Source organism: Elaeis guineensis, chromosome 4 (genome assembly GCF_000442705.2).
Source record: "Elaeis guineensis isolate ETL-2024a chromosome 4, EG11, whole genome shotgun sequence".
Lineage (NCBI taxonomy): Eukaryota > Viridiplantae > Streptophyta > Magnoliopsida > Arecales > Arecaceae > Elaeis > Elaeis guineensis.
Genome location: NC_025996.2, coordinates 64,370,178 through 64,396,737, shown reverse-complemented (window position 1 = coordinate 64,396,737; position 26,560 = coordinate 64,370,178). Strand labels below are relative to the sequence as shown.

Here is a 26,560-nt window from a genome sequence, read left to right as displayed (position 1 = left end):
CGTTTACACAAATTTCAAAACACTCCATCCTTTATCATCCATCCATCTATACGGATTTCAAAGTGCTAAATCTTTTGTCATCTATCTGCTTGCCAAATCTCAAAGCAGTCTATGCCTATCATCCATCTGCTTACATAGATCTCAAAGTACTTCATCTTTTATTATCCATCCATTTACACAGATTTTAAAGCACTCTATTCTGTCCTTCATCTATCTGCATAAATCTGAAAATGCTCCGTCTACTATCGCTTGTATCTGCATAGATCTTAAAACACTATTCTCTATATTCATCTATTTGTATAGATCCTCAAGCATCCATCTTTCATCATTTATCTAGCTACATAGATCTCAAAACATAAAGTCGTTAATTCACGGAGATGAATCTTAAAATACCACTTTCCTCTTTCTTTCAATTCTTGTCAAAACAAAAACATTTTTTGTTATTAGGAAGGATAGTTACGAATTTATAAAAATTGGGCTATCAGGTGATCCTCACATGGTAATATTTCTAACGGAGATAGGTGGCTCAGCTATAGATTCCGACAGTTTTAAAATTTTGGGATCTAATGATACTTTTTAATCTTTTGGGATCTAACGGAGGGTTGACTCTGTATTTTCTTCCTAAGTTTGAATTTGATAGGTAAGTCAAAATGCGGCTAGAACCCTTGCACATATATACTCCTGCTCATCATTAGTTTCTCTCTGGTCCATCTTAGCTAATTACTGTATCATACAATACCAGAACTGCATTCCATGCATCATGCAGGAAAAGAAAAAGCTAGTTTCATAAAACAGGTTTCCTAAGATGTTCACCCAAGCTTGGTTCACTTGGGTGAGAAGCCTCAAGCCTAAGATGTGTTTTAGAGAACACCTCAAAACCACACAATGGAGCAACAGAGCGGATCGAATGCCTCACAACCACGCCATTCGCAGGGGATACATCATTTAGTCATGGCACTTTCAAGCAAGAACGTCCAAACCAAAAGACATTTGCCACATAAAATAAACCTACAAGGCTGATTACGTAAAACAACTCTAACCAAGATGATGATTATGGTACTACCATTCATATACCATAACTATTTTCATTTTGGTGAGGTAACTTATTTGCTCCTGAATGTTATTTTCCTCTGAATAAATTTAGGCACCGACCCAAATTTCATTTATCGATACTTGGTGGATCTTTGGTCATTTTATTGTGTAATGGGGCCTCGAGGCACTTTCCCGTTTTCTTCTTGTGCCGCTAAATTTCAAGCTAATGAACCCCATCTCCATTCAAAAAGCATGGATATTCATAAATACTGTAATGCGTGGGAAAGGACCAAGAAAATAGATAGCATTATGTGCAGACCTTTTCAGACCATTGATTATTAGCTAGTCTTAAAGCTGTACCCCTGCTGACCAACGTAGCTTTCATCATCAAAGGCATTAATTTATAGGTATATTTTATTTTTTAAACTGAATTTCTAGGAATATTTTAGTTATCACAGTACTATTTTTGTAGATAAAAAATACTTCCCACTTGATCACTAAGATTCTAAAGGAAAAAAAAAGAAAAGAAAAGAAAAGGAGCGGTCCACTTTAAATTGCCAACTGATCCCCCAAAAAAGGAGATTTCATAAAAGCATAACACAATTTCAATATTCCAAAACATAGTCTTGGATGGTGACCAAAAGACATGTTTCTTCAATGACAAACTGTGCACTGCAGAAAACTATCATGCCACCAGCATATGCATGGGACTTCATATCATACATTCTAGATGAATTACCTTTTTTTGGGTGTGGTGGGTTGGGGGCGGGGGGGTGGGGGGTGGTAGGGGAGAGGTAAATGACATATTTACCAACTACCATCAAACTAAACAACCAACCAACAATTAAGTCATAATCATAATTCTTCCAATTAACAATGGTTATTCCTTGATCTGCTTAGGATGAAGCTTCTCAGATTTGCTGCTAATATGCGGGTCCTTGGAGAATCCAAAATCATTAAACAGGCCCTGCACGTGAACAGGTAGAACCCAAGTCTGTCAACAAATTCAAAAATAAGCTGATGAAGTAAAATGATCCTCTATAAAGCATCTATTCTGGTGATGCCAAAACATTACTGCAAAAATTCAAGCTTCATTAGCATCGACGATATTAACTATGATAGCTAGTCCATTTCTAATCAAGAAACAGGTAAAATCTCTTCTTCCATAAGTCCAGCTTAAAATATTGTTACAATAGTTTTTTCTCTTTTTTTTTTTTTTGAAAAAAAAAAAGATGATCCTAGCCATTTAGACACATCGGTTTCCTGGCTAGATATTCTCACCAAACATCATTCCATTCTCTTGCATTGGCTTTAGACTGGTTTGTAGGATAAGCTAATTTGTCAAAGTAGCATTCTGCCCTCTGAAACCCCTTGAGGCATTTCAAAGATTCCATCCAGGTGGTTGTATAAAACATGAACTGTAATATTGACCGCACTTGTCAACGTATTGCTTGGATGTTGAAATTTCGAATATAAGAAAAAAATATTATAAATCAAAGAAAAAGGGACAAGGGAGAAAAAAAAAAAAGAATTTTAAATTATATTGAACCTGTGTTCATCGAGCCTGGATTCTTCATGGCTAAAAGACCCTTCGGCCCTTTTGAGACCAACAAGGTGCAGGATCATGTTAGACCAAGGCCGCTGCAACACATGGCCCACATCACATGGGCAAAGTATGGCCATAAAGAACCCATGCTTGTGTTTTCAGTTTTATTATCCATGCTTTCAGTTTTCACGTAGTGGAAGCAAGTAAAATATGCCTATATCTACTTCAGATATGTGTGCTGCTGAATGTATTTGCTGCAAACCTCAGTATCATTAATTGCGCAAGCCACACAGTAATGTTCCTGGAGGAAAAGAATTAATTTATTAGACAATGCCTTTGACGAGATGAATGGAGATGCTGTTACTTAGGTAAAGGCTAATGAGTTTAACAATGTTGACTTGAAATCATGACATTAAACATTGCACATTATATTAAACATGCACTTGCCTGCATCATGTACCACTCTTCAAACTCATCAAACAGCTCTAACCGTTCAATCCTGCAACAGAATATCAATGTAAAGAAATGGAAGTTAGAGGCTATTGTTACCTTATTATTTGGATGACTTATTTCAGCCTTTCAAGCTTTACTCAAATCTTAAATATTCTCTTATTTATCACTGTGTCTACTATTTAGGCAGAATGCCATCACCTGTTGTTACTAAGAACTGAAAGAAACCTCAGAAATGGAAGAAAGGGAGAAAGTGAGGAAGAAAGCATGTAGAAACAACTTTCGAAATGAAGGAGACTAAACAAGAACAAGAGGAATCCACCCAAGAAGACCCTTCCTTTTGTTTGGAAGAATAGGAAGATCCGGCAAAAATAGATGTAAGGGAAGAGCCCCGAGTGAATGGTTTTGGACTCATTAATGCAATTCATGCCTTCAGTGAACTGGGGCCAGAAACACAGGTTGTGGCAATTCAATTTACCCATATGCAGATTCAATAGTATATGATAGTCATATAGCATTTGCAATCATAATACAGCTGAATAATCAAGAAATAGTGAGATGGTATTTAGAAACCAACTTTGCAGTTTCAAAATGAGTTGCATCAATTTTTTTCTTTTTTGAAAAAAATACTTGCATATTGTGAATCTGTTCAACCACACAACATAAATTCCAAAATTTGACAGGTAAAATTAGTGTGTGCGCGCGCGTGCACGTGCGTGCGTGTATGTGTTCCCAAAGTCGAGTTCCACACAAATGAAGTTCCACAAATTGCTATTTAGCTTAAAACAGCTTTTCATAGTAGCTCAACCAAGATCTGTAGTCTCGGTATTGGGTACCATACTGGTATGGCATTCGTTCAGTGTGCTATGGTCAATACAGCATGGTACGCATCTTATACTGAGATAGCTCCCGACCCTTTTCTCACTTTTTATCATGGTACCATTCAAAATTAGGCGTATGAGTTGATATATTACACACCCCAGTTCTGGACAGTATCAGATGCTATGGTATAGTTCAGCTTGGTATGGGGTGGTTCAGGGTATGTACTGCCCCAAACGATGTTTTCGTGCTGATTCCATAAAGTGCTCAACAATCATGCCTGAAATGTATATAAACACCTCTAATATTATATCTTGAACGGCTTCCCATTTTGTTATGTAGCCATGCATGGTAAGGAGTTCGTCTGGCATGATAGAATAGCAGCGAACTAAAGAAATGCAAGAAACCAACAGGTAAATGACAGAATATGGACCAAGAGAAACTCGTATGTGAAGGAAAATCTTGGTGCTCATTTTCTTCTAGTACGTAGCAAACAAAATAATATTTTCTAAATTTCAAACTGCATTTATTAAAAGAGAATTGTAACCATTGTTAGTTTTACACCATCTAAAACAATTTTTGTACAATTCAATTAGAAAAATCCTACCTGTGTTTTTCTTGAATTTCGATAAATTCATTATATATCTGCAGCATATCCCATGAAACAGCCCTCTGCAGCATCAAATATTAGAGGGAGTGGGTCATGAATTTTAGCTTTAATATGTGTAGGCATTGTTCATATCCAACAAATAGAAAGTCTTTTGCTAAAAGAATATGCCATCTATTGAAAAAACACACCTGCCATCCATGATCAAGAAAGAGTTTTTCCTTAGATTGTAAAGTCGGTGTAGCATGTATACCAAGGAGAGGGCATCCTCGACTCTGCAAAACAAGCCAATATGCATACATCACTTCTATAACTTGTCCAGGCAATTGTTTATACATTATAAGTTAATTAAAAAAAAAAGAATAAATTACAATGATCTCCCTTGAAGTTTGAGATAATGACAGATTCCAACCCAATGTTCTGGAAATATACATTCTACTACTTAACTTTTGCTATATGTATGACATGTAACCCCCTACTAATATCTTTCTGTTAAACAAACTAATGGTCTTGCTAACATCATCACTATCTAACCTATTTGAGTCTTAAAATATCTTATATTTTTTATTTTGATAATTTTTAATTTTTCAAATTTTAAATTTTTATATTTGACCAAGGGGTCATGTATATATTTTCAAAACGTTGGGTGGGATCATGTAATTACCCCAAACCTTCAGAGGGGTTAGGGTAATTTACTCAGAAAAAAACATGGTAAAGAAAATTATCAGAACTCCAGAGAATGAAAAAGGATCATATGTTAAGAAAATAATAAATAAAAAAAAAAAAGAAACTTGAAATCTAGCCAAGGAAGATTGAAAGCGTAAAAGAGTAGTTTTTGATGATCTACAACCTCAAGGTAAAAGGGAGCTTAAGTGAATGTTGAATATGTATGTCATGTTGGAAGTCAATGGAAATAAGTTGGGATGATGGTCGAGCTAAAATGAGAGCATTATTTCCAAGATTGAAAATAGAATTCCAATGATATTTTAAAAGGTCCAGTGTGGTCGCATTGATTAGGGAAAAGGGGCCGAGTTTGCATAGACCCTAACACCACTTTAGTCAGAGAATCTTGGTAAGTCCAAGATTTTTTTTTTTTTTTTGAACCTATCAACAACTTAAAAACTGGAATTCAGTAGGTTTGACACATAGATCATAGCAAAATATCATACCATGTCATTGAAGCAGCCTTTTTTGTGCACCCACTTCAATGCATGAGTTAAAGGTCTCAAAGACATGACTTTCGGATTCTAAGAATGGTTAGTAGTGCAGATCACAACCTATGATGTGGATCTCCAATTTGGATGGTCGATTACTGCTTTTTGTGTTATTAAATCTTTTAACAAAGATTAGAAGTTACACTACACCATTTAGATAGCAAATTAAACAAATCAGGCTAAATATTAAATTTGAAGAAATCATGAAACATCTTATTCAGATTCTGATTTAGTTGCAAGCAGGTGATTAACATGGGTCGTGCTTGAATTGCCCGGTCAGAGCTAATTTATAAGCCAATATAGTAGGAACAACAATCATAACAAAGTTCCATTTAGTGAGGTGCACCACCTCAAACTATTTTAAATTTGCCCATTAAAACAGGTTTTAAAAGAAAAAAGATTATATTTATTCAGTAATCTTGTCAGCTCTGACTGCAGAACAGACCATGCATCCCTCAATTCTCCCCCTTCTTTCTCATGTTTCGTTTTCTTCTAATTTCTTCACTCTCTGTTTCTTTTTCATTATTCTCTTCCCCCTTCCTTTCCTCTCCTCTATCGCACTACATTCCTTGAAAGAATATTTTCACTACAGCAATTTCCGTCTGAGGTTTTAAGTTTAATGCTTGCAATGGAGAAAGGATTCAATCTCCGGAGCACATATAGCAAATCTTGTCCCCAACATAAACAACTGTGGAACGGTACAAGTTTCCTGCTAACCTATAGCACCCCTTAAATTATAAAGAAATTGTTTAAAGTCTTTCTTGACTTCTTGATTAGCTCCAGCACCATACTGTTGGCATGTACAATTAAAAGCTCAATTGGTTGCAGTGACCATAATATCAGATTCATAAAATAGGATACTTACACATAACTGAGATAAAAGAAAATACAATCAGGATGACAACATAATTTATAATACCTCAAGATTTTTTATCATTTGCTCTCCAAAAGCATCATCAGGATGGATCTGAGTAGAAAACCAGGGAAAATGGTAAGAACTCCAAAAATAAAAGCTATAAAAGTAGGCTGAGATCATGGCATGAAATGAGAATCAACCTGCTCATATAAGAAAAATACTGCAGTTGAGAATTTTTTGGCAGCCCATCCAACAATAGCATTGGTCGAATCTGGATCCAAGTATATTAAAACGCACTCTGCAATTATAAATGTTGGCAGGCTGATGGCAACATCAGAATAAACCAGTTTAATTTTTCTCAGACATAGATTTTGTGCAACGTATGGTAGAAAAATCTTAGTAACATGAACATTTAGATTTATATCTTGTAAACATGGCAATGTATGTTAATAGTTAATACAAGGCTAAAGTCAAAATGATCCACCTTAACTGATAGTAGTGCAATTTCTATGTATTAAAATGATTACACTGAATAACAGAGTACCAAGTAATGCAAACTCACAATTTAGTACTTTCCTTTTAAAAGTCAAAAATAAATTTAGAAAAAAAGATCTAGATAGAACCACTGCTACATCATCATAGACTCAAGAATTAGATTCTGGCACTTATCTAACTGTCAGATACAAAAGGAAGGAAAAAAGATAATATGGTGATATGAAGAACAAATACAATTTTATATAACTTTTAATGTATCATCATATCTTCTTTTTTAAAAATAATATATATTTAATATTTATATAAATAATTTCAAAACATAAAACATGGTTTAACATATTAAATATAAATAAAATAATAAAAAATAATAAAGAGATTATTTATTAAGGTTTTCCAATAAAGATGTTGCTCATTCAAACTTTCCAACAAGTTTAAGAATTTCCAAAAAAATGATATTTTGCAAAATTATTTTAGTACCTACATTCTGACCACTTTGTTGAAAAACAAAACCTAACATAATTGTAGTGCATTGAACTCGCTGCCGGTCCACTCTCTACCAACTTCTATAAGCTGATAAGTGTCCAAGTGTCAGATACGTATCTGATTTGTATATGTATCTGGCAAAGATTCTAGAAGCTGGATGCTAGTGTCCAGGTAAGATTGGAAAGAACAAAGAAAATTATCATTGTGTTGTTGATTATGACTGTTAACTTAAATCAAAATAAGAAGATAAATGGTCCACATTCAATTGACAGATATGAGAATAAGCAGAATTGGGAAAATGTACCTGGGATCAAAGTGAGCCAGACCTATGATGCTATCTAGTTTTTGAATATCACGTATATCAGCTGGCAGTAGCTTGTAATGATCACTTAACACTTCACCTCTTTCTGACATGATGAAAAACTGTCATGAAAGCACAAGAATACAAGACACAACAATAGCGTAATGACTCCAATTTAAACAAATATATCATACAAAGGGCTTAAGTTCACAACCCTTGTTAAAGTCTCATGCTAAGTCATGAACTTGTGCTTCCACAGAGACATACAAAGACAACTCATGATGTAACGCATACGTTGCCCAAAAATATCATTAGCCTCAAGCAAATCCATAGCAGGGTTGCTTCATCGTTTAAAATGACTCATGTTATTGCTACGTCAGATCTTGATATATGCCATTCAAGTAATTTTTTAAAAGAAAATATCAAATAAATGGTTCTAATTGCATCTCCATTTCCTTTTGTAGCTGAAATCAGAACGAGTATAATCTCTTTCCAATATCTTTCATATCTTAAAAATAAAATGATAATGAAAGCGAAGAAGAGGATGTAAATATATCTTGCCCCCTTTACTGGTGTTTGTTCCCTTCCCTCACCTGGTTGTCATTTTAATTTAAAAAAAAAAGTGCATTGTGCAGATCATGCAAGAAATAAATTTGGGATGGATTTCTTATTCTCTTTAGATGCAGGGTCCATGGAAAAAGGTGAGAGGATTCAAGCTTGGACATCAGTTGCATGAAGCCAGGCCCAAGCCTTTTTCACTATATACAGCAAGTAATAATACCATTAGGTCTTGACACATGCAATCCACATGTTTTTTAAGAAAGCAATTAATGAATGGTTCTAATCACATCTCTCTTTCCTTTCCTAATTGAAATCATTAGGAAGTATAATCTCCATCTAATATCTATCTTATCTTAAAAATAAAAAGACAAGGAAAGCGAAGATGAGGGTATAATTATATCTGCTCCCTTTAACAGTATTTTTTCCCCTCCCTTCACTTATTTGTCTTTGGTTTTGTTCATTTTCTTTTGGCAAACCGTGAAGGTCACACAAGAAATAGATTTGGGATGGATTTCTTATCCTATAGATACAGGGCCTGTGGAAAAATGTGAGATTTCAGGCATGGAGCTCAGTTAAGAAGCCGACCCCAAGCCTTTCCCATTATATATATATATAGACACACACACAGTAGTAGATAACAATTTCATTCAATGCATTTCCATTGAATAATGAGCATACATGATGCAATATAAATTATAATTACTTAAAATATTATGTTGCAATCACTGCAGTAGCATTATATAATTGCCATAAAAGCAATTCCTGATATTACAACTGTTCAATATTATATTGTTTATTTTTATGTACGGCCACTAATTGAATGTATCTTTAAGATCATTGATTAAATATAAAATACTCAAGATGTTGCTATCCCACAATTATGAGCCACTATATGACAACAAAGAAAGCTAGTATTACAAGCAACATTTTGAATCAAAATACATTCTTCAAACTTATTTGACTTGTCAACAGTCCTTGGGATGGTCTATAACAGTTTTAGACATATATACATATATACAGTAGTAGATAACAGTTTCATTCAAGACATTTCCATTGAAAAATGAGCAAACATGGTATAATATAAATTATAGTTTCTTCGAATATAATTTTGCACTGCCCGCAGTGGCATTATGTGATTGCCATAAAAACAATTCCCAATATTGCAATTGTTCAATATTATATTATTCTTTTTATGTATGGCCTGTAATCAAATGTATCTTTAAGATCATTGTTTAAATCAAAAATACTCACGAAGTTTCTATAACACAATTATGAGCACTATATGACAACAAAGAAAGCTAGTATTACAAGCAACATTTTGAATTAAAAACACATACTTCAAAATATTTGGCTAATCAACAGTCTTTGGGATGATCTATAATGGTTTTCTGGGCTCTGTTGGATTTGTGGATGAGGGCATAATTGAATCCATGGATGATTTTGGATTGTGAATATTTTTTAACTTTAATTTCATGACTTGCACAAATGGCATTTATTATAGAAAAGTAGGTGAAACCAAGGTTCATCGTCTCGGTATCGGATCCCATACGGTGAAACCCTAGTATAGTGATATATACGGTACAATACAGTATACCTGTGTCGGTATGTACGGTATGCCTCGTACGGTACGGTATGCCTCGTACGCCCGGTACAAGATAGTACAGCGAACACTAGGTGAAACAAATAGGAAGCAAAGGGAAAGAACAAGACAATACACCTTTTATCACCACAGGAAACAACTAAATTTTGAAACTAATTCATGAAAAAAGGTAATACATAAACAAAAAAAAAAAAAAAGCACAATTTTAAACCAATATCCCCATCAGTAAAGACAGATTGAACTCTTGTAAATTAATTAGAGTGCTGATTCCTAGAACCACTCCCCTCCTTGTTGAGAACATTAGTCCCCCATGGTAGTCAGGAATTGGTGCCGTACATGAGGCTCACATGGGTGAAAAGCAGGGCCCTAGTGCCAACCTACCAATCAATACACACAAAGACTAAAGCAGGGATGGTGAAGCATTCTTCAGTTAAAATTAAGTTCTCACTGGAAGCATGAAAGACCATCCAAGGCAAGGTTTTGCATCTCGGCGGGACAAGGGGCATCCCGACCGTCTCGCCTCATTCTTGTGAAAAAACAGGACCAGACAGATTCAAGACTCCAAAACCCATCCACATGGGAAGAGGAGAAGAAAGAGGAGAGAAGAAAAAGAAGGAAAGATGAAGAGAAGGAAAAAAATAAAAGGAAAAAAGATGAAAAATGAAAAAGAGAAAGTAAAGGAGAAAAAAAAGAAAGAAAAAAGAAATGAAAGAAAAGAAAGTAGAAAAAGAAAGAAAAGAAAGAAAGCAAAGATGGAGGAAGATGGAGGATATCTACTGGGATGCATAACCGAGACTGTTGTAGGGACGAGATAGGACAGCAGGGCATCCCATTCTATGGAGAAACCAAGACACTTTCATTCCACAGGATTTAAAACCTCGATCCAAAGCTCCAAGCACATATAAACCACTACAATAATGCTCTACAGACTTCAAAAAAACTCATCCTCCTTTAGGATCCACACTATCATAAGATCTTCAATAGACCGAGTAATGGTCAAGCTTCAGCTGCATTTGTTTCAATATGGAGTGATAACTTACAAATGTACAATCAAGATGGGATCATAAACCACTGCATTGATTCCAGCAAGCCACATATACGAAGGAGTCACAACTGGCTCACAAGACCCACTTTTACAAAACAAATTTTTTAATTCCCATTCCATCAAAGAGATGTCAGATTTCACTTGTTAAATACATCATCAAAGCTGAGCTCCACATGATCTTCTCCACAAAAGCTACTATAGGGCCTATGAAGTACAGAAACAAAAGCAATGTTTGCTTCACGATCTTATTACGATTTTTTAAAAAAAGGAAAACTTAAGCCCAACAAAACTGTTGAAAAAGTGGAATATTATGTGCAGACCAAAGAAAGAAACAAAATCCTGAATGCCGGTTGCACTGCATGTGTGACTTCACTAGCACAGCTATCATTTGTTTAGTTCTTGTATTTTACCTATTATCAATTACCAAAAACATAATAAGGATAAAGTACCACTTGTCTTGGCACTAATGGTTAACTATGTTCACCAAAGAATAATGATCAAATAGCCTATGAAGTCAGTTGTGCTATCCAAGATCGATCAACTTTAATGAGATTTAGTAACCTGTCAATGACTAACTGTGTTGATTATTGTTGACTATGGTCCCCATCAGCAAAGTCGATCACAATCTAATAAAAACAAGTCAGTGATGATCAACTACATAATAAAATTAGTGACGAACAATTGTGTTCCATCAGCCAACTATGATGAGCATCAGAATTATCACTAATGTGGTCCATGTTAGCTATTGATGATTAAATGTCTTAGGTCAACCTTGATCAGTAACAAATAATTGCAGCCAATGAGCAGCTCTGGTGAGTATTAATCACCTACAACAAATTTTTCAATATTTCCTTCTTGTACTTGCCACAAATTAGTGCAAGAGAGAAAAAAAATTTGTGAACTTACCATTTTTCTGGACCACTTTCCACATCAAGGCAAGTAATCAACAATATTAGCTACACCATCTTACTAGGAAGTTCTTCAAATTCTTGAAGGCAAACTATATCTAATACTGTTCTGAATAATCCCAACCAGGTGATGAAAGACCAATAGGGGATGGCCTGCAATGCATCCAAGGACATAGGGAATGCACTGGAGTAGGCATAGGTGTAGCTTGATTGACAGCAATGGTCAATCTTCAAGATCAAGGACAAATAACAACACCAAACGCACCTTAACCTCGGGTTTTCAGTTTTGTGATAGGAATGGATAAGAGGAACTAGGTGTTAAAGGGTCTTAGGATAAACAACAGGGTTTATATTGATGTATTACTAAAGTTCAGTAATGTCATAGGATAAACAATAGGGTTTATATTCATGTATTACTAAAATTCAGAATTGTGCATGCAGGATAAAGACATATAAGCATACATAAAGATAAGAGAATGGTCATCTAGAGGGGACAAGAAGAAATATCAGCAAGAAAGGGTGAGAGAGAGGGGAGGATCCTCAAACTTTCAGTTCCTTTCACAAGAAAAACCAGCATACATTATCTTTTGCCCGAAACCCTTTATAAAGATTCCCGAGCTTGACTTACAAATTATTGAGTTTAAGTCTTTTTGGGTTCCTTATATAGATAGAAAGAATTCCCTCATAGAATCTCCAAAACAAGCTACTTGTTGACCCCCAACAACCCAATGTCCTGCAGCATCATTACTCATGCTAAAGTGATGTGTACAGAACTTGTTACCTTATCTGACTACTTCTATCCCTCCAAAACTTAAATGACTCAAAGATCTTATGACAGCATTCACTGGTTATTTTCAGACTCCAATCAAATTAAGGAATAAAACACTATTGGTTATGGCCTAAGGCCAATAACTAAATGACTTCGGATCGGTAAATCTCAAATCATTAAATGCATTGTAATCTACTCCCAATCATTTGTCTCCACTGCATAAATCTCACCCCAAGATCCAGATGATTTGCATCCTCATACTCAATTGTTGGATCATCAGGATTTGATGACCCATATAGGACTTTCATGCTATCATGTTGCTAGTTGGTCGTTTTAGTGCCCTTTGATTGATGATGAAAACACTATAAATCATCCAGTTGATGGCGACCTTTGATGATGTTACATGAGTGTTCTGTATATGGATGTCCACCATTTCAATCTTTTGCATTGAAGATGTCTAATGGATCGAAGATTGCAAGACCCTCATTTCACAAATCTGCATATGCTACAAATCTTACATGGTATATTCTTGATCATTGGCTCACCATGTGATGAACCTTCAATTCTAGATTCATCATTTTTTAATGGTTCTTCAGGTTTGCAACTCTTGATTTCGCCTCAAATAATTCTTCAATACTTAAACACTCCTACAATCATGCTGATGTAGCATTCATTGGCAGCACACAATTACGGATAGATGTCAAATTATTATCCAACTTCCCAACAATACCTTTCTCATATTTGATATGTTGATGAAGATCATTGATTTTGAAAACCAACTCCTCATTCTTTATTATGACAGAGGGGAAGAAAAATTGAGGCAAATACAAGGAAGATCAAGAAAGAAGAAGACAAGGTAGAACTCTTTTTCCTGTGATACCAAATTATATGTTGTATAGAAACTATATATGTTGTATAGAAATATGTAGAAAAATGGCTACATGATTTTTTTTCATTCCTTTTCTTCACATTTGGATTTATACTTTTTTCACATGCATGCTCTCCTTAACTCTTGCCCTTTGCTATTTTAGTTCCAAATCCCCACCGATATTGGATTTTTATTAGGTTTCAATCAAACTAAGCATATATAGATACTTAAATTTAAATTTGTTTCAAAGGTAATGTGATTTTTTTCCAAAAAACATGCACTTCCCATATCATGCTCCCTTCATATTGCAATTTGTCACAAACTATTATGATAAGAGTCCTTTTATCTTTGAAATATGTTGACCCTTGGCTAGTTTTGGCCTACTAAAATCATGTTCTAAATCGTACCCCCCCCCAAAAAAAAAAGAAAAAGAAAAAACTGAAATGCAAACTCGATCCAAACTCAAGGCGAGTTTGGAGCTTACTCATATTGTTGGACCTGGACCTGAATACAAACTCGATTTTTCATATTAAGTTTGGATACAGACACATGATGGATCCAACCCAAATCCAATCCATTCACATCCCTATTTCAAGTTCTTAATCTCAAATCATGTTTCACTTTTTTTCCATATGCAAAACATGGCCTACTAATCCTTCGAATTCACCTAAATTCCTAAAATATATAGCATAATACCAAATTTCAGGACACCATCTTTCTCACCCCATTTCAACAAAAGGAAGAAGAAAAAACTTGATCAACAAAGTCTATTTTTACAACAATTCAATGTTAAAGAGATTTCATGCTACATCTGTAGAATAATGATCCTTCATAATTTTTACCACCAAACATGAATATCAGAAAAAAGCATTTCAAGAGCTAAACTAAGAAAGATACTTCCCATAAATCTTCCTCAAATGAAAAACTGAGCCTAATATATAACAAAAATAATCTATCAGCAACTTAATATTTTCACATCATGCAATAAACAAGGGATCATTGCCTGGTACAACGATAAAAGGCTTGAGCTACCAAGCACAATGGTGTGGGTTTAAGTCCTGGAGCAACCAGTTTGTCCCAAAAAAAATTGTAAAACCCAAAAGCTAGGCCTGCCCCTAGACTGCCCCTTCCAAGACCCTGGATTGCAGAGACCATAACAACGTAATGGCCTTTTTTTACATCATCCAGTAAACAGGTCAAATTTTCTGATATACAGACATCCTCCACATCTGCCACCAGATATAGGTTCAAATAACATAGACATGCTTCAATTCCCTACTTTGATAACTTAACTTCCACCACAATTTAATATATCGTCTGCTAGTTGAGTTCCATATGAACTTAGACAAGTGATAAGGTATTTTTTGCAACTCAGATTTTTATGGAGTACTGGATAACATAGCAATTAATTGCTGCGTCATTAAATCCCCATAGCCATTATTTTCCATCATTTCGTTGAATACAATTCATATGAATAAAAGTTCAGCCCATTTAAGTATTTTAATTCTATGATTATGCATATATGAAGATAAATGGTCAGTGAATTTAAAGTGCAGAAACCCAAAATTAAGGAGAGAAAAGGGAACTGCAGCACCAGTAAATCAAATATGATGATAAAAAAACTGGTGAAATAAGCTATTTTAACATAGGTGATTTACCTCTTGAAATGGATGCTTCTGGTCCAACTTTGTCTTTTAATTGGCTATAGTGTTCTATGAGAGCGGCCTTTTTACTGGTTACCTAACAAAAATGAAAAGAATCAAATATCTACATACATTTTTAATGGAATTGAAAAAAAAAGTTAATTCTTCAGGAAATAGCTATAACTTCTGATGGCATGCTGATCAGTGATTAGAACATCTAGAACAATTAAAATATGATGTACTCTTCAAAAAAAAAGAAAGAAAAAATCATGGATGCGGAATTTATAATTTTATCTCCAAAAACTGCAAATTCTTCGTCTAATGTAGCAAAAGACACTCAGGGCAAAAAAATGAACTAAAGGTTCACCAATAAATTCATAATATAATACTTATGCTTTAGATTTGCACCTCCTTAAAATCCACTTCAACATAAAGGTGTGGTGCAATCCCTTCATCCTGTAAAAATAAGATAAAATAAATTCAGAAAAAAAGACTAGGATATTAGCGGCAGACCAAGCAAGAAAGGAGGATACAGAAAACCTGACTGCCATTTGTTATGTATCTTAATTTATAGAATTAAATTAAAATCAGGTACAAAAGATAATCAGAAAGCATCAACTTCCTTGCATACGAACTAATTCCACCCTCCCAAAACACTGAGACAGCCTCTTCTTAGTTATGAGATTTGAATTAACGTCACATAGAACAAAAATACACACCAAGTATAGTTGGAATCAATTTAGATACAAAAAATAGAAGAATGAGTGTTATGCACCACCAACTGAAAGTAGGTTGTATCAAAGCCAGCTCCAAGAGACAAAATCTGTTTCTTTGTCTGAATGTTGCCATTGCTCTGTCTCTTGGACTTGAGAAACTGAAGAAGGAGCTTCCGGAGAGCAACCCAACGAGAATAGTACCCTTCAAAATGCCATTTACCACATGAAAAGTTGTTAATATTGAATAATCTGAAAAATGAGAAACAACAGGTTTTTAGGTCTAGATGCAGGAACCGAACCACGGTTGATTATGGGCGCTCTTTTTACAGGTCTTCTAACAAACAAGTGAACATATTCATCCTTCATGTATCCTTTATTCACACAGGACCTTTGTGAGCAACAATATAATAATTAGTTCTAGCAATAGAAGGTCACAATAACTGTATAATAGAACTTCATCTGCAAACAAGTTGAAGTAGAGCAGAGTCCCATAATGGAAAAAAGATAGTGACTCCTAAACTGATATGCCAAATGGAAAAACATATGATAGCAAGATGCTTGCAACACAATATGCTTCTGACATATATTTTATGTAGGTAAGTGTGCGAAATATAAGGGTCACAATGGACAGGACAGTGGTGTTGCCATCATAATCTTGTAGGTCATAGTTTACATATGCCTCATCGACAGATTCTACCATAGAAGCCAATGATAGAAAATAACTTGCCCCAAACCCAGCATGAAGGATAATTAATATCTGATTTGCAACAAATTCGCATGCACAAACATGGTGTTAGTATGAGTTGAAAAAGGTTACTGCTGCTTCTTGTTTCATTCCTTTTTTTCCTTTTTCTCGGTAATGTCATGAGGATTTTGCTAGCTTCTTCACCTTATTTTCTTCTTTTTGCATGGACTAGATAAGTGCTATTGCTATTATACTTTTTTATCTTAGTATGCCTAGGAAAGTTTGTGAGGGTTTTTCTAGTATTTGTATTCAATTAACTAAAGACAAGTGACTAGTACATGGTTTTGAACGGGTATGGATCATTAATATTAGCAATCTAGCATTATTATCTTGCTCACATAGATTCAGCCTGCTCCACTGCTAGGCATGCTTCGCAGCATATGAAATTTTATAAGAAAAAAAAATCAGAATTTATATGGAAAGAAACTAGAGCAGGCTCTATTTGGGAGCTGTACTAGCCCAAGACTTCAAAAGCAAAGTCCACTAGGCTGCCAAGGCCCAAACCATTGGCTAGAAGATTATACCAACTTTTGATAACTCAATGCAAACCCATTGACAACTACCTAGCTAATAGCCAACTAACTGCTAGTTGAAACCTTCCTATGATAACTTGATCCAATTCACTGACAACCATTAATTAGTTGTTTCTGTGAAATTTTAATTGCAAACCACCTTTATATGAGAAAAGGAAATGGCCTTTGTAAAGGCATGTGACATTCTATGCTAAATAAAATGCACGGGTCCTAAATTTGGTGAGATGCCCAGCTCCTAAAGGAGTGTTTCCTCTTTACTAGGTGTTTTTCCTAATAGACCCTAGGTGTGATTCCTAGATCTAAACCACTAACGAAAACTCTATAATGGAGAGTTTTCCAAAAGTACATAAACCACTCTCTTTAAACACCTAATGACCCATTTTTTAAATAAATTTGCAAGATAACTTATACCTAAACGCTTCTAAGTTGTTCATTAATTACTGCTAAATAATCTCACTATCCAAATAATTAAAAAGAATTTAGTTTTTATAAGAAAAATAAATGGAGTGGATATGGCTCAGATATGTGAATAAACATATCCATATTCTAATTGTATTGCACACATGCACACGAATGTTTGCATAGTTCAGATCTTGAAACTTATATTCAAGGTTCGTAGACTCAGTACTGGAATCCGTGCCGATTGCCGACCGATATGGTACGATACGATGCCATACCATACCGTACTGTACCATACCGTACAAAATCAAAAAAAATTCTACCCAATAGCACACCAAAAGAAAAAAAAATCAGGCTGACCGGCCCCGAAACGTACCGAACCAGACCAAACCGCCCCGTATTAGGCGGTTTGGGCCGATACCGTATCGAACCAACTGGTTCGGTCCAGTTTAGCTCAGGCAATTTTTCAAAAATCCAGTGTGAATCATACCGGTTCTCCATCGGTACGGTACGAAGTGTACCGGCCGTTCAGGCCGGGTACGGAATACCATGCTTATATCTATCATTGTGAAATGACATGAATATGAACTAGACATGAGTACAATGATATCTACTTGAAACTAGACATGAGTACAATAATACCTACTTTAAATGAAAAATAAGTACCATTGGGAATGTGATAGATTTCTTATACAAAATAGAGGTTCAATATGAGTAAGTTGGATTGACTTAAGGCTAACAGACTTATCCAATCAATCAAATCACATTTGGAACCCAACCTAAACCATCCTGGAGTCAACCAGCCAAACATGGAATTCACATGCCTCCGATATTTTCAACCAAATAGAAGTGGGTTGGATCTATCAAGTTGGTTCATTGTTGTATCTTAAACTCCTCACATCGTTTTGATCATGAAACCATCTTTACTTTCATCAAGCAAAAGGTTATGCTAGGTAGGATGCCTGTAAAAGAAGTGTGGATTTAGCTTCAATAGATCAGATCTGAAAATGAATTCCAAGCTATCCAAGGCTTCAAACTGACTTAACCCATCAACAAATCAAGCTGACATTTTCCAACCCAAGCCTGGCCTCAGCCAGATGCATAATTACCCAACTTGACCAAACAATGGGTTGGCTCTGGTAGGGTTTAGATAAACCTAATTCAAGTTGCACCAGTAAAGTTAATAAGTCGTCTCATATGCTTTTCGGTCATCTCATGCATAATAAGTTCTGATCAATTAGATTTTTAGCAAAACTACAAAATAATGTTGGTTAAGTCTTCATGAAATTATGTTTTTTTTTTATCAAGATATGTTGTTTTACATCTATGTCCATTACATAAGACATAAGTATCAGTAGGAATATATTTAGCAATCAGCAAGAATCTAAATATAGCACAATCCAAGAATACCTTATCAGCAGGGATCTAAATATATATGCAAAATCCAAAAATACCTTATCAGCAGGGATAGCAATCAGTAAGAATCTAAATATAGCATAATTCAAGAATACCTTATCAGCAGGGATCTAAATATATATGCAAAATCCAAGAATACCTTATCAGCAGGGATCTAAATATAGCAATCAGTAGGAATATATTTAGCAATCATCAGAAATCTAAATATAGACTGTATTTTTATAGTTTGTATTACTATCTTTGGGGCTGTAATATATTATTGATTATCCTGTTTTGTATAGTTGTTGGTATAGGCTATATTACTATATTTTTCTCTATTAAAGATTTATATAAAGAGACTCTCTGATCCCAAAGGGGAGAGGAAATTTTGGCATCCCAAACCATCTCTCTATTCTTGTTCTTGTCATGGTATCAGAGCAAAGGACTTCTGAAACTACCGTCCTCATCTAGAGGGCTTTCTGGAGTCCGCTGCCCTCGTTCAAGGATTCTTCTGCAGCATCTTGAGATCATGGGAATCTGAAGTCTGGTATTTTTTTGAGAAACTTCTGTCAGGTTCGTTGCATATTTCTGTTTTGATCTCCTAACTTTCGAAATCTCTGTTCCTCATGGATACCAACACCAAAACTGCTGCAATTCCTGTATGTTTTAATGGAAAAAACTATTTTTTGTGGAGTTTCATTTAAGATGTTTCATTATGGGTCAAGAACTTTGAGGTTTTGTTGATGGAAGTGAAGGCCAGCCTAGGAAAGATAAAGAAATGAAAAAAAAGTAAAACAATAGCAAAAAAACAATACAAAAGTGATGAGTTAGATTGTGAGTTCTGTTGAACCTCAAATTGGAATAAATCTGCAGGCACACACCACTGCTGCAAGCATGTGGAGTTTTTTAAAGAAGTTATATCATCAAGACAATGATTCTAGGAAATACAATATTGGGATTGAGATTGGTGAATATACTCAGGGGACAAGACTGTTCAGGAATACTATTCTGATTTTATGAACTTGTGATTGGAATACAACTCTATCATATATGAAACTGTTCCTACGGAAGCTTTGGTGACAATTCAAACTTTGCAAGCCAAAAATATGAGAGATCATTTCCTCATGAAGTTAAGATCTGATTTTGAGACTGTTAGAGGGACTTTAATGAATCGAAAACCTGTACCTGATCTAGATGAGTGCTTTCAGGAGGTTCTTCGTGAAGAACAACGGCTTCTCTCACAAGGAACTGTCGATAATTCTAAGATTGTAAACAATTCAGATCTTGCCTTTCTTTTTAGGGAGCAACCTAGAGCTAAAGATACCCAGCAGTTACAATGCTATTCATGCCAAAAATATGGACACATTGCTCGAGATTGTAAGGAGAAATTCTGCAGGTATTGTAAGAAGGAAGGCCACATCTTGACTGAATGTAGGCGAAGACCTCAGAACTGAGGAAAGGCATACCAACCACAGTTGGTTTAGCTGGAGAATCTTCTCCTCTTGCCACACCTACTGGTAATCACTCAATCACTACTGAATCAATTCAAGCTATGATTCAGTCTGCCTTGTCTGCCATGAGAATTTCAGGTAAAAATACTTCTAGGCCCTGGTTGTTAGATTCTGGAGCCTCCAATCATATGACATCCTCTTCACAAACCCTTTGTTCAATATCTCCTTACCATGGTCAATCTAAAGTTCACATTGCTAATGAAAAAAATTTACCTATTATGGCAATGGGTAAATTCAATCCAAAAACTTTAATGTTTCTGATGTTTATCTTGTTCCACAATTGTCCAATAACCTTCTTTCAGTTGGACAGCTTGTAGACAATCATTGCAATGTAACCTTCTCTCCTTCTGGCTGCATTATTCAGGACCTGAACTCAGAGACAGTGATCGGGAAAGGGAGTAAGCATGGGCGTCTTTTCACTGTGGATCACATATTCCTGCAACCCTCTGGTTTGTCTGCATCTCATGAAGTTGTGTCCAATAAATGGCTACTTTGGCATCGTAGATTAGGACATCCAAATTCAAATAAATTGTTGTTAATGTTCAAGAAAGATTTGATTCATAATAAATCTGAAATTCCAAAGCAATGTCCTTGTTTTAGTTGTTGCCAAGGGAAGAGCAAAACTCTTCCATTTTCTTTGAGCAATCGTGTATCACAATCATCCTTTGAACTTATACATTCTGATGTCTGGGTTTGGCTCCAATTATATCCTCTTCGGGTTACAAATATTTTGTGACATTCATCGATGACTTTAGTAGATTCACTTGGATCTACTTCTTGCGTGCAAAATCTAATGTGTTGTCTTGTTTCAAAGCCTTTGTGTCGATGGTTGAAACTCATTTTGACAAACGTATACAGACCCTACGATCAGATTCAGGGGGAGAGTATATATCAAATCAGTTTCAATTATTTCTTCAAGACAAAAGAATAATCTCTCAACGATCTTGCCCCTATACTCCTCAGCAAAATGATGTTGCTGAGAGAAAACATAGACACATCCTTGATGTCGCTCATACTCTGCTTCTTGATGCTGTAGTGCCTCCAACGTTTTGGGATGAGGCTGTAAGGACTGCTGTGTTTTTAATCAATCGTCAGATCTCGAAAAAATTAGAGAATGTCAGTCCCTATTTTAAACTTTTTAAAGAACAACCAAATTATAGAAATCTTCATCCCTTTGGTTGTCTTTGTTTTGTTCACCTTCCTCCACTTGAACGTCATAAAATTTCTGCTCAAGCTGCTCGCTGTGTATTCTTGGTTATGCGGTGAATCAAAAGGGGTTCCGATGTTATGATCCTCACAGTCAACGCATTCGAGTGTCTCGAAATGTCGTATTCTTTGATAAATATTTTTTCTATTTTCACCATCCGTCATTATCTTCGCAAGTCTCTTCCTCCATTATACATTTATTTGACACAACTCATGAGGCAGATTTCTCCAGCAAATTCAAACAAGGAATGGTCTACAAGTGAAGGGATACACCCACAGCATCAGGTGCTGGTCAAGCTGAACCTCTTAACCCTGCTATTGACCCTGATCCTGAACTTGCACCGATTTTTGAATTTCCTTTACTTTCCAATATTAGGAGATCCACTCGCCCCACTCGCCCACCTGACCGCTATGGCTTTCCATCCACTTTCACAGAAATATCCTTTCTCTTCACTTTGTCCACAATTTCATCCTCAATACATAATCTCAGGCTGTGAAGCATGAGTGTTGGCAACAGGCTATGGCAGAGGAGTTAGATGCTTTGGTCAAAACCAACACATGGGATCTCATTTTCTGTCCTTCAGGCATCAAGCCCATAGGATGTAAATGGATTTACACTATCAAAATGAAATCCGATGGATCCTTGGAACGCTACAAGGCTCGATTAGTCGCTTTGGGGAATCGTCAAGAATATGGAATTGATTATCAAGACACTTTTGCCCCTGTGGCTAAAATGACAACTGTTCGAACTCTTGTTGCATTAGCTGCATCAAAATCTTGACCTATATTTCAAATGGATGTCAAGAATGCTTTCTTGAATGGAGATCTACATAAGGAAGTTTTTATGAAACCTCCTCCAGGATTGCCTTTGCCATCACAAGACTTGATTTGTCGATTGAGGAGATCACTCTATGGGCTCAAACAAGCACCACGGGCATGGTTTACTAAGCTGCGACATACCATTCAGAAGGCGGGATTTCAGCAGAGCAAACAAGATTCATCCCTTTTCTTGCAAAGGCCCCTCAAGGTCTTACTCTTATTGTAGTGTATGTTGATGATATATTGATCTCAGGTGATGATACTCTTGGAATACAGCACATCAAAGATACGCTGCATCAGTCATTTCAGATGAAAGACCTTGGGTATTTTAATTATTTTTTAGGTGTTGAAGCCCATCGCACCAAAAAAGGCATACATTTGACTCAACAAAAATATTTGCATGATCTAATATCTCTTGCTCAGTTTCAAAACAGTCCCACTATTGCCACACCTATGGAAGTAAATCTTAAACTTCGAAGTGATGCTGGCAATCTACTTGATGATCCTACCTATTATCGCAAACTTGTTGGGAGCCTCATTTATCTCAGTTTTACTCGTCCAGACATTGCCTATGCTGTGAATAATGTGAGTCAATTTATGACTGCTCCTAGGCATACACATCTTGCTGTTGTTCATCGTATTCTCCGCTACCTCAAGGGTACTCCTAACCGAGGACTGTTCTTTTCTTCTGGAACCTCTCTGTCCTTGTCCGCATATGCTGATGCCGATTGGGGAGCTTGCCCCAACACTAGGAGATCTATTACTAGTTGGTGTGTCTTTTTAGGACAGTGCTTGATTTCATGGAAATGCAAGAAGCAAGATCGGGTTTCTAGGTCATCCACTGAAGCTGAATATCGCGCAATGTTTGCTACATGTTCTGAAGTCACCTGATTGAGAGGATTACTCTTAGAATTGGGTTTCCCGTGCAATGAACCCACTCCCCTATATGCTGACAATACTAGTGCCATTCGAATTGCTGAGAATCCAATCTTACATGAACGCACAAAACATATTGAAATTGATTGTCACTACATTCGTGATGTTCTTGAGAGAAAAATTATTACTCTTCTCTACTTGCCCTCCAAAGATCAGATCATTGATATTTTTACGAAGGCTTTCTCTTTTGATCGACATAAGTTTATCAATAGCAAATTGATACTGCAAGATTCCCCAGCATCAATTTGAGAGGAAGTATCAGTAGGAATATATTTAGTAATCAGTAAGAATCTAAATATAGCACAATCCAAGAATACCTTATCAGCAGGGATCAAAATATATATGCAAAATCCAAGAATACCTTATCAGCAGGGATAGCAATTAGCAAGAATCTAAATATAGCACAATTCAAGAATGCCTTATCAACAGGAATCTAAATATATATGCAAAATCCAAGAATACCTTATTAGTAGGGATCTAAATATAGCAATCAGTAAGAATATATTTAGCAATCAGCAGGAATCTAAATATAGGCTGTATTTTTATAGTTTGTATTACTATCTTTGGGCTGTAATATATTATTGATTATCCTATTTTGTATAGTTGTTGGTATAGGCTGTATTACTATATTTTTCTCTATTAAAGATCTATATAAAGAGACTCTCTGATCCCAAAGGGGAGAGAAAATTTGGGCATCCCAAGCCATCTCTCTATTCTTGTTCTTGTCAATAAGGACAATCTTGTCAAAGCTAGATGATGCAAATGTTCATAAAATTATATGTATTCATATCCAAAATACAAAAGCGTAACCATATCCACATCCAACATCAGATGACTTCAAAACCACTCATCCACCAAAATTTAATCAATTGACAACTGAAATCAGAAAAGAACGCCAACATGGATTCAGCACATCAGCATAGACCTAATATGATTATTGCATCTGACAACAGTGGAATCTGATGGTCATATTCAACAATGACAGCAGTAATAGTAAAAGGGGAAAAAAAATCTTCCCCTTTCGGTTATATTCTCTTCTCCCACCTGTTACTCCTGTTCCTGCTACCAACTTTTCCCTCTTTTTTTATCCGTTTATTTCATCCTTTTAAGCCACTGTTGCTGCTATTAGCAAAGATATATAATATTGATTGTAATGTGCCAAGAAACTAAGAATTTGTGTCTATCAATCAAGCATCTACAATTTTTCAAACATGCCTTCCAGATAGAATAAAGAAAGTCATGCCCTCTCTAAAATTCATCAAAGTTCTCTAAGAAATCACAGAAAAAATCAACCACACATAGCAGCTACGCCATTCTTTTTTAACATCATACTAATTTCCATTTCTCTTAATCGTTCATTTAGCCCGCACATCATCCATTTTAATGTCCTATTAAATTGTTTATCCTCCTAAATTTTGGCCATAATTAAGCAAAATATTTAGTAACATTCCCCTTAGTTATTGTAAAGCATCAAATGCTTTCAACTTCCAGTTTTCTACTGGCACGACTGATAATTCAATGACCAATATAAGACCATTCAACTTCCACCACACAAATTCAACTAGTTGAGGAAGAGCTTGGATTCATTAACTACCAACACAAATCATTCACATTCAGCCATTACTTGGATGCTCTAATAAGCTACCCCTGATATAAAAACAATGTCTACCAAAGCTGAGGAGCAATTGATAACCAGAGGGTCTGTAAAATTAAAGCCACACACTACAACAAAGAAACAAAGAAATCCCTGACTCAAATCCTCAATTAGCAACAACAATAACTCCTACATATTACAGAATACCTTATCTACAATCATTTGTATACGTTTGGTATTTTGAATTTCTCTAAACAAAACCTGAACTCTAAATGCTCCAATCTATCCTATTGCCTAGCAACATATAACATCCAAGCATACATAAATCTCCAATTTTAAATGGAGAAGATAGAATTTTCTATGTAGATTATGAATCTACCACCTGCGTGGCCACCCAAACACATTCCATCCTTTATTTACAGTTCTACCTCAAATTTTGGGATTTCCCACTCCGCAACTCTGCCTATTTTTTTTATTTTTGTTTCCTACCATAGTTGCCGTACCTTTAGAGACGATTGAGTCTGACGCAGAAACAGGGTATCTTAGATCGAACCATATACATGACGAAGCTTTAAACAAAAACGATCTAAAACAGCACGCCATGCCTCAGATATAAACCTGATTATGTCATGAGAACATTGACGCCTTCAAATATAACAAGTGAAGCGATTCAAATTAGGAAAATAAAAAGGAGCAAAAGTATTTGTATTAAGAATCAACGGGATCAGCAAGTTCAAGGTATAGAAATCATGACAAAGAATCTAACTGATATTATGAATGTGGTTATGTTCTTTGGATTGGAAGGGACAGAGGGAAAAGAGGGAAGAGGGGTGATGAACACGCACAGCTTGCTGGCGGCAGCGTCGTCGTTGGTCGCTTGAACGGCAGCGGTGCTGCTGCTGCCGCGGGAATCGGCCGCTACTCTCTCCATCGGCTGCGCAGTTCTCTGGATTCGCCCTTGGGAAGGAAAAACCTTCTAAGAGAGCAACTCGATCCTGTTTTTGGATTCCAAAAAGGATATAATACCAAACCAGAGCGATCCAAAGATCATATAACACAAAGATGAGAGACGGAGCAGCGGTGGAAGAGCTGGGTCTGAGCGGAGGTTTGCCAAAGAGAAGGGGAGGAGGAGATTCTGTTAGAGCCTGTTTAGACCTCCACCGCTATTACGGGTGGAAATAGGCCAGGCAGACCAGGCTTTGGCTTAAACAGATCATACCTGTATTATAAAATACTAACTTGCATATGATCTATTAGATTAATTCAGGCTTAAAATGAGGCTCAATGATCTATTTTACAAAATAAAAATATCTGATCTAAAAGTTTATTTAAAAAGACTCTTTCATTTTCTTGATTCTCGAAAGAATTAAGATAATTGAATATTGATGGATAAAATTAATAATTAATTAATTATATATATTAATAAAATAATAATTTTTATTAAATTATATATTATTGGTGTAAAAATCCGCTTGCGTCGGAGAAGCTGGAGTCGAGGGAGTCGCGGTC

At 35.7% G+C, this 26,560-nt stretch overlaps 1 protein-coding gene across 3 annotated transcripts; it reads right to left on the bottom strand.

Moving 5' to 3' along the window:
• Positions 1–1,663: 1,663 nt before the first annotated feature.
• LOC105061523 (leucine carboxyl methyltransferase 1 homolog) lies at positions 1,664–26,202 on the bottom strand. 3 transcript variants are annotated; one of them, XM_010945601.4, is made up of 13 exons: positions 25,897–26,202; positions 16,213–16,301; positions 15,973–16,115; positions 15,606–15,653; positions 15,213–15,294; positions 7,807–7,909; positions 6,725–6,845; positions 6,588–6,635; positions 4,646–4,729; positions 4,455–4,519; positions 3,026–3,077; positions 2,841–2,879; positions 1,664–1,999 (listed from the first exon to the last, which is right to left on the bottom strand). In XM_010945601.4, exons 1-13 carry the CDS (start codon positions 25,980–25,982, stop codon positions 1,913–1,915), a joined length of 1,047 nt encoding a protein of 348 aa, XP_010943903.1. In that variant the 5' UTR covers positions 25,983–26,202; the 3' UTR covers positions 1,664–1,912. The 3 variants fall into 3 exon arrangements, with proteins under 3 accessions (XP_010943903.1, XP_010943904.1, XP_073112715.1); XM_010945602.4 differs by having other exon boundaries at positions 15,976–16,115; XM_073256614.1 differs by lacking the exon at positions 16,213–16,301 and having other exon boundaries at positions 15,973–16,162.
• Positions 26,203–26,560: the final 358 nt, after the last annotated feature.

Coding starts and splice junctions, on each gene's coding strand:
- LOC105061523 (XM_010945601.4), bottom strand. CDS start 25,982: ATGGAGAGAGTAGCGGCCGATTCCCGCGGCAGCAGCAGCACCGCTGCC. Junction 16,116..16,212: donor AGCGCCCATAATCAACCGTG/GTTCGGTTCCTG, acceptor GGCATTTTGAAG/GGTACTATTCTCGTTGGGTT. Junction 6,636..6,724: donor TATTTTTCTTATATGAGCAG/GTTGATTCTCAT, acceptor TTTTCTACTCAG/ATCCATCCTGATGATGCTTT.